A 16,342-nucleotide genomic window follows, 5' to 3' on the forward strand; every position below is an offset into this window, starting at 1 on the left:
GTGGCTGCATTCCTGGCAATGTTGAGTGGAACCCTGGCAATGGTGTGTGAAATCCTGGCAATGGTGGCTGCATTCCTGGCTAATGTGGCTGCAATCCTGGCAATGGTGAGTGAAATCCTGGCAATGGTGGCTGCATTCCTGGCTAATGGCTGCTGCATTCCTGGCAATAGTGAGTGAAATCCTGGCAATGGTGGCTGCATTCCTGGATAATGGTGGCTGCTTTCCTGGCTAAGGGTGGCTGCATTCCTGGCAATAGTGAGTGAAATCCTGGCAATGGTGGCTGCATTCCTGGCAATGGTGGCTGCATTCCTGGCTAATGGTGGCTGCATTCCTGGCAATGGTGGCTGCAGTCCTGGCTAATGGTGGCTGCATTCCTGGCTAATGGTGGCTGCATTCCTGGCAATGGGGCTGCATTCCATTCTAATGGTGGCTGCATTCCTGGCTAATGGTGGCTGCATTCCTGGCAATAGTGGGTGAAATTCTGGCTAATGGTGGCTGCATTCCTGGCTAATGGCGGCTGCATTCCTGGCTAATGGTGGCTGCATTCCTGGCAATGGTGAGTGAAATCCTGGCAATGGTGGCTGCATTCCTGGCAATGGCATGTGCATTCCTGGCAATGGCGTGTGCATTCCTAGCAATGGCGGGTGCATTCCTGGCAATGGTGAGTGAAATCCTGGTAATGGTGGGTGCATTCCTGGCAATGGTGGGGGCTGCGTTCCCAGCAATAGTGGGCGCGCAGATGGGCACTGACCCTTATTTTGCTTCACAGTTCTTTATTTAAAATTTTAAGTTTTTTTCCTGAAATTCCCTCTTAAAGTGAAGGTGCGTGCTATTCGCCAATAAATACGGTATATCCAAATAACACGCCCGAGCTCATCTCTTCAACACACACAGCCACAAAGGCAAGAGAATTTTTTTGGGCCGTGTATTAGTGTTCAAACAAACACACTTAGCCCCTGTACACACGGTCGGACATTCTGCCAACCAAATCCGTCGGATTTTGGCCGACGGATTGTGTCTGGCGGATTGTGTCCGAAACTGTTGCATACACACAGTCGGACCAAGTTGTCGGAAAATCCGATCATTCAGAACATGATGGCGTTATTTAGTTACGATGGGACTACATTCAGACTAGTAGCCAATAGCTTTGGTCTAGAGAGGCACGGAACTAAGCCAGAGGCTGGGAGGAGGGCCGGACATGACGAAGGCTGAGGGGAAGAGCGGAAAGAGTTAAGGTAAGGAGGTGAGGTAAGGGGGGTGGGGCCGGAGAAAAAAGAATGAAGGGGGCGGAGTGTTATTTAAAGGAAGGGGAGGAGCTCACACGGCAGCGCGGGCAGAAGAGGAAAAGAGTTGCAGAGTGAGGACCGGCTCCGGGATCAGGTGCTAGTGCGGAGGCGCGAAGCGGCAAAGGGGGGGTGGGTACTCGGTGGACTGTCCGGTACGGCGGGTGGGTTTTTTGTGCCACGAAGCGGGGGAGGAATCCAGGTTGGGATGGAGGGCTTGGACGCTATATTCGATCGGCTGCGGGCCGCAGCGGCATCACGTGGGACAGATTGGCTGCAGAGTCAGGTGGCGGCCATCACGGATTCGGCGGTGGGGGGGCCGGGAGCAGGGGGGGAGACTACTCCACGCGCTCGGCGGTCTCGGCCGCCGGAACGCTTTTCCCCTGGCCCCTCTACTAGAGCCCAGCGCCACCCTAGGAGCCCGGTGACGGACCCGCCGGCCCCCCCGGCGAAACGTTTGGGCACCGCAAGGCCAGGGGGGTCCGGGCGGAATCCTCCTCATTGGCGGGGCTCGGGGAGTCGGGCTGGAGGGTCGGAAGTGGCCAGCTCCCCGCCAGCGAGGGCAGTGCAGGAGGGGACGGCGGTCCCTCAAGGAAGCGTGGCGCCTTCGCCACATGGGGGGACTCAGCGGAGGAGGAGCAGTGTAACGCCTGTGCGCCAGCTACCAGACGCTGCGGGCAGGTCCGGACGGTCGGTGGGGAGAAGAGTGGCGGAGGATGTGCGGGGGAGGGATGTCGGACCGGTGAGGAGACCGATGGCGGCGGCGGCCACGCGGAGCGGAGCCAAGGGGAGGACCGATGACGGCGAGCGGGCTACAACGAGCAGTGGTCGATCTGCGGCCGCTGGGGTGGAGCCGCCCAGTGGGCTGACGGCGCCTCTGCTACCCACGGCAGGTGAGCGATCCGAAGGTGAGCTGTCGGGCTCAGAGGAGGAGATCCGGGACGGCGTTGCGGCGGCTGGAGCATCCGGGGAGGCGGCTGACGGGAGCAGACCCAGGCAGCCAGGTAAGGCTTTCACTCTCTCTCCTATTACTGTTAATGCTGATTTGTGTGGGATTGATGGGGGAGATGTGCGGGTTTCGGGGGGTGGCGTGGCGCGGGACACAGTGGGCCCGTTGGGGACGGGCTGTAGGCCCGACGCCGGCGGGTCACAGGATCCACTGCACTCCTTATTGGGGGGGCTGCAGGTGCTGCTTCAACGGTTTGCGGCCGGGGCCGCGGGGGTTCACCCGGGGGCGGCTCCGTGGGTTGGGGGCCCGGGGGGGCACTTGGGGCTGGGGTCACTGACACCGGGGGGCGGTTTGGGAAGTCCCGGGCTGAGTGGGGTGCTGGGGTCCCCTGGGGGACTGGAGGCCCCGGGGGGGCCGGGTGCGCGGCAAGAAGCGCCGCGAACAGTGGGAACTCCGCTGGAGGAAGGCTCCACGCCCGTTACAACGGCCCCACCGGTGGTAGTGCCGGTGGCGGTATCAACGACGGGGGACGCTGCGGTAAGTACGGCTGGGGCAGAAAAGAAGGGGGAGGCAGCGGCGCCCAGGGTTGATGTGGTCAGGATAGCGGACGCTGCGAAGTGCGAGGTGTATGTGTGCTATGAAGGGCCACTGGGCGCGCATCTGAAACAGGAAGTGCGGGATAAGATCGTCAAGGGTGAGTATGTGGAGATATTTTCCTTGCTTCCCCTCGAAAAGTTTAATTTGGATAGGGTGAAGCCGGACGACTCTAAGAAGGACGACGAGGAGAAGAGGCGGTATAGGCTTATACCGCGGACGTTCGCAAACTGGCTGCAGGCGTTCGCCATCATGGCCAGCGTTATAGGGGAAAAATCTCCGGAACACTGCTCGGCTCTCTTCTGCTACATGGACGCCATTGGGGAGGCACATAGGGTATACGGGGGCTCGGCATGGCTGCGGTACGACGAGCAATTTAGGCAGAGGAGGGCGGTTCGGCCGGATATCAGGTGGGATCACAAGGATATCAGCCTGTGGATGCGGTTGATGTCGTCGGCACGGGCTCCGTCGCAGTTTTTTCAGGGGGGGGGCGGGGGTACCCCCGCCTCGGGACAGCAAGCCGGTAAGAAGTTTGGAGTGTGCTGGCAATTCAACGAAGGGTCTTGCAAGTTTGGCGGGTCCTGTCGTTTCCGGCACGAATGTTCCGGCTGTGGCGGGAGCCACGCCCTGTCCCGGTGCTTTAAACGGGGGAAGCGCGGGGCTGACGCTGCATTTAAGAGGGACAACGCCGGTGAGGGTGGAAAGGATGCAACCTTTCCTAAATAGGTACCCGAATAGGGAGGCGGCGAGAGTGTTGGGGGAGGGGTTTTCTGTGGGTTTCAAAATTCCGTGCTCCATGGCTGGGGTGCCGCCGATGGCGCGGAACTTGCGTTCCGCGCTGTTGCATCCGGGGGTAGTTTCCGCGAAATTGGATAAGGAGGTCGCGCTGGGGAGGATGAGTGGCCCTTTCCTAGATCGCCCGTTGGCGGATCTGGTGGTGTCCCCGTTGGGGGTGGTGCCTAAGAAGGAACCCAACAAGTTTCGGCTTATTCACCACCTTTCGTTCCCGAAAGGCGGCTCCGTGAATGACGCGATTGACCCGGAGGCTTGCACGGTGTCCTATACTTCCTTTGACGCGGCGGTGGGTTGGGTGCGCCATTTTGGGAGGGGGGCGCTCATGGCCAAATCGGACATTGAGTCAGCCTTTCGGTTGTTGCCGGTGCATCCGGATTGTTTCCGTTTGCTGGGGTGCTGTTGGCGGGATCGTTTTTACGTGGATAGATGCCTGCCCATGGGATGCTCCATTTCCTGTGCCCTGTTTGAGCTTTTTAGCTCTTTCCTGGAATGGGTAGTGCGGGATTTATCCGGGTGGGGTTCTGTTATCCATTATTTGGATGACTTCCTGGTGGTGGGTCCTCCGGCTTCCAATGTGTGTGCGATCCTTTTGGCCACGTTGCAGCACGTTGCGGAGAAGTTCGGGGTCCCGCTTGCACCGGACAAGACGGAAGGGCCGGTGACGGTGTTGAGTTTTTTGGGCATCGAGCTAGATACGGTCGCCATGGAGTGCCGGCTACCGAGGGACAAGGTGGAGGGACTCCGGCTAGAGGTTAGGGAGCTGCTGGGGGTGCGTAAAGTGCAGCTCCGGAGGCTGCAGTCGGTTTTGGGCAAGCTCAATTTCGCTTGCCGCATCATCCCCATGGGGAGGGTTTTTTGCCGACGGCTGTCGGCGGCCACGGCGGGAGTCTCAAGTCCGACTCACTTCGTGCGGTTGACGGGGGAACATAGGGAGGATTTGCGGGTCTGGCACACGTTTTTGGAGGACTACAATGGACGTTCCGTGTGGATGGATGGGCCGGTGAGTAATTTCGACCTGGAGCTGGTGACGGATGCGGCGGGGTCGACGGGCTATGGGGCGTATTTTCAGGGTCAGTGGAGTGCCACGGCCTGGCCACAGACTTGGGTGGAGGAAGGGTTGACTAAGAACCTGGTGCTGCTGGAACTGTTTCCGGTGGTAGTGGCATTGGAATTGTGGGGTGGGTCCTGCCGGAATCTGAAGATTCGGTTGAATTGTGACAATATGGGAGTCGTGCAGGTGGTTAATCGGATGTCGGGTTCTTCTCCTCCGGTGATTAGGTTGCTGCGTCATCTGGTGCTGCGGTGCCTGCAGATGAACATATTGTTGTATGCCGTGCACGTTCCGGGGGTGGATAATAACCTGGCCGATGCCTTGTCTCGCTTTCAGTGGCAGAGGTTTCGGGACTTGGCGCCGGGAGCGGCAGAAGAGGGGGTCCCCTGCCCGGAGCGGCTTTGGACCATTGCTTCGGGATCGCCGCGGGATGGATCAGGAGGTCGGTGAGCGAATCGACGTGGGCAGCATATAGTCGAGTTTGGGGTGAGTGGCTGGAATTTTTACGGCTGGCGGATGCCGAGCTGGGGGACGTGGGGGCGGACAGTGGTTTGTTAGTTTTGTACTTTGTGGTCAGACAGATGGAAGGGTTGGGGTCGGTTTCTGGGATTGAACGGAAGCTGGCGGCGCTGGCTTTCTGGTTTAAGTTGCGGGGCGAAATGGATGCGACAAAAGGTTTTTGGGTGCGTCAGGCGCTGAAAGGGTACCGGAAGGGTAATCAGAAGAAGGACGGGCGGAGGCCGGTGACTTTTGCGATTTTGGGCGTGATTAGCCGGCAGTTGGGGGGTCTGTGTACGTCAGGTTATGAAGCGCACCTGTTTCGTACGGCTTTTTCATTGGCCTTTTTCGGGGCCTTCCGGGTGGGTGAGTTGGTCAGCCCGGCAAAAACTGTTGGGGGGGGTTTGTTGGGACAGGATGTTACAGTGGGGGATGGGTACCTGTGTTTGAAACTACGCCGGTCTAAAACGGATCAGTCGGGTAAAGGGGTGGACGTTTGGTTATATGCATTGCCGGGTTCGGAGATCTGTCCGGTGGCGGCGGTGACGGAGTTCGTAAAAATGCGACCGCAAGGGGAGGGCCCGCTGCTGGTGCATCGGGATGGGAGTTTTCTGTCCAAATTTCAATTTATTACGGTGTTTCGCAAATGTTTGAAGGCAGGGGGGTTTGACGGGGCGCAGTTTGCTTCGCACTCCTTCCGCATCGGGGCAGCCACAGAGGCTGCCAGATGCGGGTTGGACGAGACTGCGGTAAAACGGATAGGGCGATGGGAGTCCAAACGTTTTAGGTCCTATGTGCGGCCGCACTTGGTGTAGGCTGTTTCTGATGGGTCGGGGTGGGCTTCAGGCTGGTGTGATGGGGTGTTGATTTTTGTCTGTGTCTTTTCAGATGGAGGTTTACCACGCCTCGTCTGGATTCTCGGACACTCATATGTTTTTTGGGGGGCTCGGCGCGCAGATGTCAGACCGGAAGGAAGACAGCTGGGGATCCCACGTAGAGAGGCTTGCATCAGGTGGTTGGGTATCCCGGGGATGAAGTGGGGTAGGGTCATTCCTGAAGTTCACAGGTACGCGAGGCTTGATAGGCCCCCGGATGTGCTGGTAATCCATGCTGGGGGGAATGATTTGGGGCTTAGGTCTACCCGGGATATCATAGCGGATGTGAAGTGCGATTTTTTGACACTTCGGAGGGATTTCCCTGACATGGTCATAGTCTGGTCGGACATTGTAGCACGTACGGCATGGCGGATGGCACGGTCTGTAGTCAGACTCAATAAGGCCAGAATAAAAGTTAACAAGGTGTTGGGGAGGTTTGTAACACGGAATGGGGGTTTAGTGGCGCGCCACATGGAGTTGGAGGTTAATGTTGGGATGTACCTTCGGGGGGATGGGGTCCATTTGACGGCAGTGGGCATTGATCTATGGGCGTTGGGATTGCAAGATGGGATTGAACGGGCCCTGCGGGTGTGGAGGTGCCCTTAAGGATAAGGGGGGTCATCCTTGCGGGCTGTGGCGGTGTCTCTTGGTCTTTGATGGGGCAAAAAAGGAAGCAGATGATGGAAATGTGGGGGGGGAGCTCATAGGGATATGGCCCCTCCCCTTTTTTGGTGTATCACAGCGGAAGGGTAGGCTGGATACGGGATTTGGTGGCATTGCGGGTAGGTGGTTGTCTCCAGGCTTATAAACGGCCGGAGGCCTAGTATGGTTAAAAGGTGGTCCCGCAGTGTAATGGTAAAAGGTTATGTTTAAAAGGTGGAGCGTGGTACCGTCAAAGACCAACTGACTGGGAGTTCGTTAAAATTGCCGTTACCAAAAAGTGTTATATATATATATAGATATTTAATAAAGTTATTTAAGTTATTGGTTTGAAGAGTGTTAATAAAAGGCTGCTATGGCCAGTTATACTCCAAACTCCTGTGTGGCATGTTTATTGGGATAAGGGAAAATGGATAGAATAACGGTTATGGGGATTATATAAAGTAAAAGAAGGTTAATTACCTGGGGTAGAAAGTATGGAGAGATATGTCCCTAATGCATTGGTCAAGAGAGGCACGGAACTAAGCCAGAGGCTGGGAGGAGGGCCGGACATGACGAAGGCTGAGGGGAAGAGCGGAAAGAGTTAAGGTAAGGAGGTGAGGTAAGGGGGGTGGGGCCGGAGAAAAAAGAATGAAGGGGGCGGAGTGTTATTTAAAGGAAGGGGAGGAGCTCACACGGCAGCGCGGGCAGAAGAGGAAAAGAGTTGCCCACCCACCCGTCCCATAATTTAAAAAAAAAAAAAAAAAAAAAAAAAAAAAAAGTGATGAGGTGTCATTGGTGTTGTGGTCGTTCTGTTGTTTGTGTTTTCTTTCTTGCAGGTTCGGTGCTGAAGGTCGTCATAGCAGCTGTAGCGGCGGTGTCTCTTGGTCTTTGATGGGGCAAAAAAGGAAGCAGATGATGGAAATGTGGGGGGGGAGCTCATAGGGATATGGCCCCTCCCCTTTTTTGGTGTATCACAGCGGAAGGGTAGGCTGGATACGGGATTTGGTGGCATTGCGGGTAGGTGGTTGTCTCCAGGCTTATAAACGGCCGGAGGCCTAGTATGGTTAAAAGGTGGTCCCGCAGTGTAATGGTAAAAGGTTATGTTTAAAAGGTGGAGCGTGGTACCGTCAAAGACCAACTGACTGGGAGTTCGTTAAAATTGCCGTTACCAAAAAGTGTTATATATATATATAGATATTTAATAAAGTTATTTAAGTTATTGGTTTGAAGAGTGTTAATAAAAGGCTGCTATGGCCAGTTATACTCCAAACTCCTGTGTGGCATGTTTATTGGGATAAGGGAAAATGGATAGAATAACGGTTATGGGGATTATATAAAGTAAAAGAAGGTTAATTACCTGGGGTAGAAAGTATGGAGAGATATGTCCCTAATGCATTGGTCAAGGAATTTGATCTGAGCATGCGTGGCACTTGGTCTGATCAAAATTCTCTACACATGATCGGAGTATGTCCGATCGAACCAGTTGGTCGGAAAATATTTCCAACATGTTGGAAAATTGGGTCCGATGGATATTCCGACGGAATCAGCCCGATGCATACCACACACAGTCGGATTATCCGACAACACGGTCCGATAGGACACATTTGGATTCTCCGACCGTGTGTACAAGGGCTTAGACTGAATTTTAATGGTTCAAAGAATGTCAGGCAAAATGGTCGGCCCTCGCGCATGTTCACTTCAGCAATACTGGCCCTCTTTGAAAAAAAGTTTGGACACCCCTGTGATACAGTCTCTGATGGCCTATAAAAGGTATCTCATTACTAAGGTGTCACACAAGAAACATCTCATGATGGGTAAAAGCAAAGAGCTCTCTCAAGACCTTTGCAACCTTATTGTTGCAATACATACTGATGCCATTGGTTACGAAAGGATTTCTAAACTTCTGAATGTTACAGTGAGCATTGTTTGGGCCATAATCTGGAAGTGGACAGAACATAATTGCACCATAAACTGGCCACAACCAAGTTCACCTCGCAAGGTTTCTGACAGAGGAGTGAAAATAATTATCAGAAGAGTTGTCCAAGAGCCAAGGACCAAATGTGGAGAGCTTCAGAAAGACCTGGAATTAGCAGGTACAATTGTTTCAAAGAAAACATTAAGTAATGCACTCAACCGCCATGGCCTGTATGCACGCTCAGTACGCAAGACTCCATTGCTGAAGAAAAAGCATGTTGAAGCTCATTTAAAGTTTGCTGCACAACATTTAGACAAACCTGGGAAATACTGGGAGAATATAGTCTGGTCAGTTGAAATAAAATTTTTATTCTTTGGATGACATAATACACACCATGTTTGGAGGTCAAATGGCACTACACATCACCTCAAAAACACCCCCATACCAACAGTGAAGTTTGGATGTGGAAACATCATGGTGTGGGGCTGTTTTTCAGCATACAATACTGGCAAACTTTATATCATTGAAGGAAGGATAAATGTAAAAATGTACCAAGACATTCTTGATAAAAATCTGCTGCCATCTACTAAGATGATGAAGAAGAAATGAGGGTAAATATTTCAGCAAGACAATGATCCCAAATACAAAACCAAGGAAACTCTCAATTGGTTTCAAAGAAAGAAAATAAAGCTGCTAGAGTGGCCCAGCCAATCACCTGATTTGAATCCTATAGAAAATCTATGGAAAGAACTATCTGAGTTCATAGATGAAGCCCATGGAACTCTCAGGATTTTAAGACTATTTGTGCGTAAGAATGGGCCAAAATCACACCGGAGCAATGCATGCGACTAGTTTCTCCATACCGGAAGCATCTTGAAGCTCTCATTACCAACAAAGGATTTTGTACAAAGTATGAAATAAATTTTGGTTAGCGTGTTTAACCACTTGAGATCCGCGCTATAGTCAATTGACGGCTACAGCGCGGATCTCCTTTTCCGGGACTTTGTCTATTGACGTCGTCCCGTGCACGAGTGGCCTGCGCGCCCCCTGTGGGGCGCGCGCGGCGCGCTCTGTGATCGGCGAGTCTACGAGACTCGCCTGATCACCGATCCGTGCAAGGGGTCGATCCCGACCCCTTATCACGTGATCAGCTGTCAGCCAATGACAGCTGATCATGTGATATAACGGAGCCGGTAATCGGCTATTATTCCTCCTCGCGCTGTCAGCGCGAGGAGAAAAAAAAAAAGCCGATCACCGGCGGCCGTGATCGGGACATCAGTCCCGATCACGGCCAGCACTGCTAGTGCCCACCTGCAACCCTGTCAGTGCCCACCTGCCCCCTGCCAGTGCAACAATAAAAAAAGTAAGTGCCCCCCGTCAGTGCCACCCAGCAGTGCCCATAGTGCCACCCAGCAGTGCCCACAGTGCCACCCCGCAGTGCCCACATTGCCACCCAGCAGTGCCCACAATCTGCCTTAACAAAGGTGCTGCACCCGTGCCACATATCCGTGCCCATCAGTGTCATCTACCAGTGCCCAGCAGTGCCGCCCATCAGTGCCCAGCAGTGCCACCTATCAGAGCCACCTATCAGTGCCACCTATCAGTGCCCATCAGTCCCATCTATCAGTGGTACCTATCAGTGCCCATCCGTGCCACCCATCCGTGCCACCTATCCGTGCCACCCATCTGTGCCACCCATCCGTGCCATCTTATGTGCCCATCTTTGCCCATCAGTGCCGCCTTATCTGTGCCCATTGGTGCTGCCTTATCTGTGCCTATTTGTGCCGCCTTAACTATGCCTATCAGTGCCCACCAGTGCAGCCTATCAGTGCCCACCAATGCAGCCTATCAGTGCCCACCAATGCAGCCCATCAGTGCCCACCAGTGCAGCCTATCAGTGCCCACCAATGCAGCCTATCAGTGCCCACCAATGCAGCCCATCAGTGCCCACCAGTGCAGCCTATCAGTGCCGCCTCATCAGCGCACTTCAATGAAGGAGAAAAATGACCCGTTTGCAAAATTTTATAACAAACTTTTAAACATGATTTTTTTTTTTTGCATCTTTTTTTGTTTTTTTAGCAAAAAATAAAACTCCGAGCTGTAATTAAATACCACCAAAAGAAAGCTCTATTTGTGGGAAAAAAATGATAAAAATTTCATTTGGGTACAGTGTTGTATGACCGCGCAATTGTCATTCAAAGTGCATCAGCGCTGAAAGCTGAAAATTGCTCTGGGACTGAGGGGGGTTTAAGTGCCCAGTAAGCAAGTGGTTAATACCTTTTCCTTGTGTCATTAATTTTATTACACATAACTTGTGGAGGTAAGTAAACACCCAGGTCGGGGAAGGGGGGTAAGGGTTCAATTTAGGACAGCTTATGGAGCTGGGGGTTAATAATTAACTGTAAACTTGTTCTTCAGGCCATATACTGTACACTTAGAATGGTATAGTGTACTGAGAATTCTGCTTCTTGAGTTGGGAAAATACATTTAAGCCCCATACACCCTATCAGATTGTCTGCTGATTTTTTCCATCAGATTTACCAAAACCATATAATGAGGTCAAACCTTAAGGGTTTCAATGTGTATGCAATCAGGCAGGCCCTTGTACTACATGGTTTTGGTAAACCTGAAGGAAAAAATCAGCAGACAATCTGATAGTGTGTATGGGGCTTTACAGGTCTTAATTCCTGTTGTGAATACATATAGCACATATAACACACATAGGGGTTTATTTACAAAAGGCAAATCCACTTTGCACTGCAAGTGCACTGAAAGTGCACTCGGAAGTAAAGTCGCTGCAGATCTGAGGGGGACATGCAAGGAAAATAAAAAAACAGCATTTTAGCTTGCACATGATTGGATGATAAAATCAGCAGAGCTTCCACTCATTTACGATCTACCCCTTAGATTTAGAGCGACTTCCAAGTGCACTTGCAGTGCAACGTGGATTTACCTTTCGTAAATAACCCCCATAGTCTTGCACTACTAAGAAGTAGAAGTAATTCCTAGAGCTATTTAAAGCAGACATTTGATTGTTGTTAGCATACTTCTTATCCATACCCCTCTCTTTTATACAACACTAGTAAATAAAAATTGCACATACCTCAAATTTATCTGGGAATTTGAATTCTATCATTGGGATGATGGCAGATGGTTGTTTATTGTGCACTGCATGAACAATGCTATGTAAAAGCATTGTAGTCCAGTTTGAACCTAAGAATGCCAAGAAGAAGAGCACATGCATAAAATATGAACAAAATGCAATTATACATTTACTGTAAACTTTAAAAACACAAAGCTATCCACATTTATAGTATATAGTATGCAATCATACCTCTAAAACACTATATACAGTGGTGTGAAAAAGTGTTTGCCCCCTTCCTCATTTCCTGTTCCTTTGCATGTTTGTCACACTTAAGTGTTTCGGAACATCAAACCAATTTAAACAATAGTCAAGGACAACACAAGTAAACACAAAATGCAATTTGTAAATGAAGGTGTTTATTATTAAAGGTGAAAAAAAATCCAAACCATCATGGCCCTGTGTGAAAAAGTGATTGCCCCCTAAACCTAATAACTGGTTGGGCCACCCTTAGCAGCAACAACTGCAACCAAGCGTTTGTGATAACGTGCAATGAGGCTTTTACAGCATCCTGGAGGAATTTTGGCCCACTCATCTTTGCAGAATTGTCCTAATTCAGTTACATTAGAGGGTTTTCGAGCATGAACGGCCTTTTTAAGGTCATACCACAACATCTCAATAGGATTCAGGTCAGGACTTTGGCTAGGCCACTCCAAAGTCTTCATTTTGTTTTTCTTCAGCCATTCGGTGGTGGACTTGCTGGTGTGTTTAGGATCATTGTCCTGCTGCAGAACCCAAGTTCGTTTCAGCTTGAGTACACGAACAGATGGTCGGACATTCTCCTTCAGGATCTCTTGGTAGACAGCAGAATTCATAGTTCCTTTTATCACGGCAAGTCTTCCAGGTCCTGAAGCAGCAAAACAGCCCCAGACCATCCCACTACCACCACCATATTTTACTGTTGGTATAATGTTCTTTTTATGAAATGCAGTGTTCCTTTTACGCCAGATATACTTGGACACACACCTTCCAAAGAGTTCCACTTTTGTCTCATCGGTCCACAGAATGTTGTCCCAAAAGTCTTGGGGATCATCAAGATGTGTTGTGGAGAAATTGAGACGAGCTTTGATGTTCTTTTTGCTCAGCAGTGGTTTTCTCCTTGGAACTCTGCCATGCAGGCCATTTTTGCCCAGTCTTTTCCTGATGGTGGAGGCATGAACGCTGACCTTAACTGAGGCAAGTGAGGCCTGCAGTTCCTTGGACGTTGTTGTGGGGTCTTTTGTGACCTCTTGGATGAGTCGTCGCTGCGCTCTTGGGGTAATTTTGGGCGGCTGGCCACTCCTGGGAAGGTTCACCACTGTTCCATGTCTTCGCCATTTGTGGATAATGGCTCTCACTGTGGTTCGCTGGATTCCCAAAGCTTTGGAAATGGCTTTATAACCCTTTCCAGACTGATAGATCTCAATTACTTTCTTTCTCAATTGTTCCTGGATTTCTTTGGGTCTCGGCATGATGTGTAGCTTTTAAGGATCTTCTGGTGGACCTTACTGTGTCAAGCAGCTCCTATTTAAGTGATGCCTTGATTGTGAACAGGTGTGGCAATAATCAGGCCTGGGTGTGGCTAGAGAAATTGAATTCAGGTGTGGACAACCACAGTTATAGTATGTTTTAACAAGGGGGGCAATCACTTTTTCACACAGGGCCATGATGGTTTGGATTTTTTTTCACCTTTAATAATAAACACCTTCATTTACAAATTGCATTTTGTGTTTACTTGTGTTGTCCTTGACTATTGTTTAAAATGGTTTGATGTTCCGAAACACTTAAGTGTGACAAACATGCAAAGGAACAGGAAATGAGGAAGGGGGCAAACACTTTTTCACACCACTGTATATATGCTCCTAATGGGCAGACGCTATTATTTTTCAAATTTATTTGTCTGAAGCTGCAGTTGGCTCAGGCTAATTTTTTCCTAAAAGTTCTGGTTTCTGTGCCAGTCCAGCTGGGTTGCACTGGTTCCCACTTGACCATAGGTGTCGCTGTCATCGCCGGTAGGTGTGGAAATGCAGCAGGTTGGATGTATTGAATACCAACTCTTGCTCAGAAATAGCTCAGTGGGAGTGGTTTCCCTGCTGTCCATTCTGGGAGAGGGTATTTAAGCTACCGACGCCATTTTTGGTGGTTTGTTTTCCAGGGTCCGCTATCCCGACTTCATGGCCCTTCTGGCCTGGGGTCTGTGTTGCATGGTCCTGCGCCTGGGGCCGGCTAGCCTGAGGCTCTGCAACTGAGAAGGTAGGCCCAGAAAAGTCTTGGGGCCTACTGATCCAGGGGTGGTCCTGTGCTGTCTCGCCTGCAGGGAGAGGCCAAGAAAACTGGAGGATCCAGCGGAGGACTTTTCTAGTAGAGGACCGAGCACAAGGCTGGTGTCTCTGGAGGAGCCTGGAAACTCAGTTGGAGGACGCAACCTGGATCGATACTCATACAGTAATGCCGGGTTGGCTGAAAGAAACTGGTACTGTATGGTGGTTCTTTAAAACTCTCAAGATTTCTTAGTTCAATTGACAAGTCGGTGGCAAAGACTTGTTGAGCATCTCATCAGCTGCTAGGTCAAGTGAGAGGGGCCTATCCGATGGTTGCTGGATCCAGTTTGTGGAGCTGTTTGTCCTCTGGATCTGCCCAATACCTCTAGCCCGCAATTACTAGGTTCCTGAACTCCCCCTTTATCCTTTGACCCTCTATTGAAGGACTTTTGTGCTTATCTTGAATAAATGTTAAAAAAAAAGGACTAAGCCCTTGTACACACGGTCGGACATTCCGACGGAAAATGTCCGATCGGACCGCGTTGTCGGATAACCCGACCATGTGCGGGCTACATCGGCTGTTTCCGTTGGAATATCCGACCGACAAAATTTTAGAGCTGGGCTATAAAATGTTCCGACAACATGATCTGATCGGACTTTGTCCGATCATTTGTAGAGAATTCCGATCGGACAAAGTGCCACGCATGCTCAGGTCAAATTCCTAGACCAAAGCTATTGGCTACTAGCCTGAACGTAGTCGTAACAAAATAACGTCATCACGTTACGAACGATCGGATTTTCCGACAACTTTGTCCGACCGTGTGTATGCAACACCAGTTTCGGACAAAATCCATCTGACAAAATCTGAAGGATTTTGTTGTCAGAATGTCCGACCGTGTGTACAAGGGCTAAGTGTCAGATTCAACATCATTTGGGCTACTTTCCAATGGGACCCCTGTGACAGAGAGGCGAGCAGGTGAGGTAATGGTAAGCCCAAATAAAACCAGCAGCTCCTTCGGGGGTTAGTGCTATATATATATATATATATATATATATATATATATATATATATATATATATATATATATATATATATATATATAGCGGTTATGAACAAGCTATGTGCTGTAGGTTTGTTCTTAAAGTGATTGTAAAATCAGAAGGTTTTTTATCTTAAAGCAGTGGTCATCAACCCTGTCCTCAGGGCCCACTAACAGGCCATGTGTTATGTATTACCTTGTATTACCTTGGGGAGATGCAAATACTGCAATCACTGAGCAGCAAATGATATCACATGTCATGTATATGGCTGGGTTCACACTGCTGTGGCTGGGAGACCCGGATGTGATTCGCACCGCACTGCAGTGCAAATCACATCCGATCTCTGTGCGATGCGAGTTCAGCCATACAGATAGTATGGCTGAATTCGCATCGCACCCACCCCAAACTCGCACAGGACCCTTTTTTTGGTCCGCAGCAGAATCGGATCGCATGGGTGTTCACACCATGCGATCCGATTCCTGTCTGAGTTTGCAGATCGCACTGCAATATGCAAACTGATCTGGGGGTGTCATTAACGTTTCACTGACACTCCCAGCAGTTTGCATAGGGCAGTGTGAACTGCCGGCGGGAGGCATGCAATGCGGGAACCCGCTGCGGATTCGCGGCGTTCCCGCATCACTTCAGTGTGAACCCAGCCTAAAAGTTATCTTGCAAACCTGGCCTGTTAGTGGGACCTGAAGACAGGGTTGATGACCACTATCTTAATGCATTCTAAGCATTAAGATAAAAAGCCTTCTGTGTGCAGCAGCCCCCCTTATACTTACCTGAGCCCCATCTATGTCCAGTGATGTCCACACGTGCCTTGGCCATCTGGCACTCTCCCTCCTGATTGTCTGAGACCATATGCCATACACTGCATCAAATTGGTCTGCATGGCTGTCATTCCAAAAGGAAGCCTCTTCTAAAGATAATGCACAAGAAAGCCAGCAAACAGTTTTCTGAAGACAAGTAGACTAAGGACATTACTGGAACCATGTCCTATGGTGTCAAGCAAGTGTGGCGGCAACCAGGTGAGGAATACAAAGACAAGTGTGTCTTGCCTACAGTCAAGCATGGTGGTAGGAGTGTCATGGTCTGGGGCTGCATGAGTGCTGCTGGCACTGGAGAGCGACAGTTGATTGCGGGAACCATGAATGCCAACATGTACTGTGGCATACTGAAGCAGAGCATGATCCCCTCCCTTCGGATACTGGCCACACAAAAAATGTACATGTTGGGCCCAATTAGGGAGTCCTGGAGTAGAGGAGAGAAGGGGATCAGCTTAGGGACAGCATGACATGTGCGGACTGCACAGTC

At 50.6% G+C, this 16,342-nt stretch overlaps 1 protein-coding gene across 1 annotated transcript in view; it reads right to left on the bottom strand.

The window, feature by feature from the left end:
- Positions 1-16,342, bottom strand: part of LOC143987551 (sulfotransferase 6B1-like) — a 41,127-nt gene that overhangs the window by 18,132 nt on the left and 6,653 nt on the right. Inside the window, exon 2 of the mRNA XM_077486354.1 lies at positions 11,706-11,815. Within this exon, the coding sequence (XP_077342480.1) occupies positions 11,706-11,815 (110 nt within the window). The remainder of the gene's footprint in view (positions 1-11,705; positions 11,816-16,342) is intronic.

This window comes from Lithobates pipiens, unplaced genomic scaffold (genome assembly GCF_037356315.1).
Source record: "Lithobates pipiens isolate NorthernLeopardFrog02 unplaced genomic scaffold, aLitPip1_a1.2 Scaffold_18, whole genome shotgun sequence".
In the NCBI taxonomy this organism is placed as follows: Eukaryota; Metazoa; Chordata; class Amphibia; order Anura; family Ranidae; genus Lithobates; species Lithobates pipiens.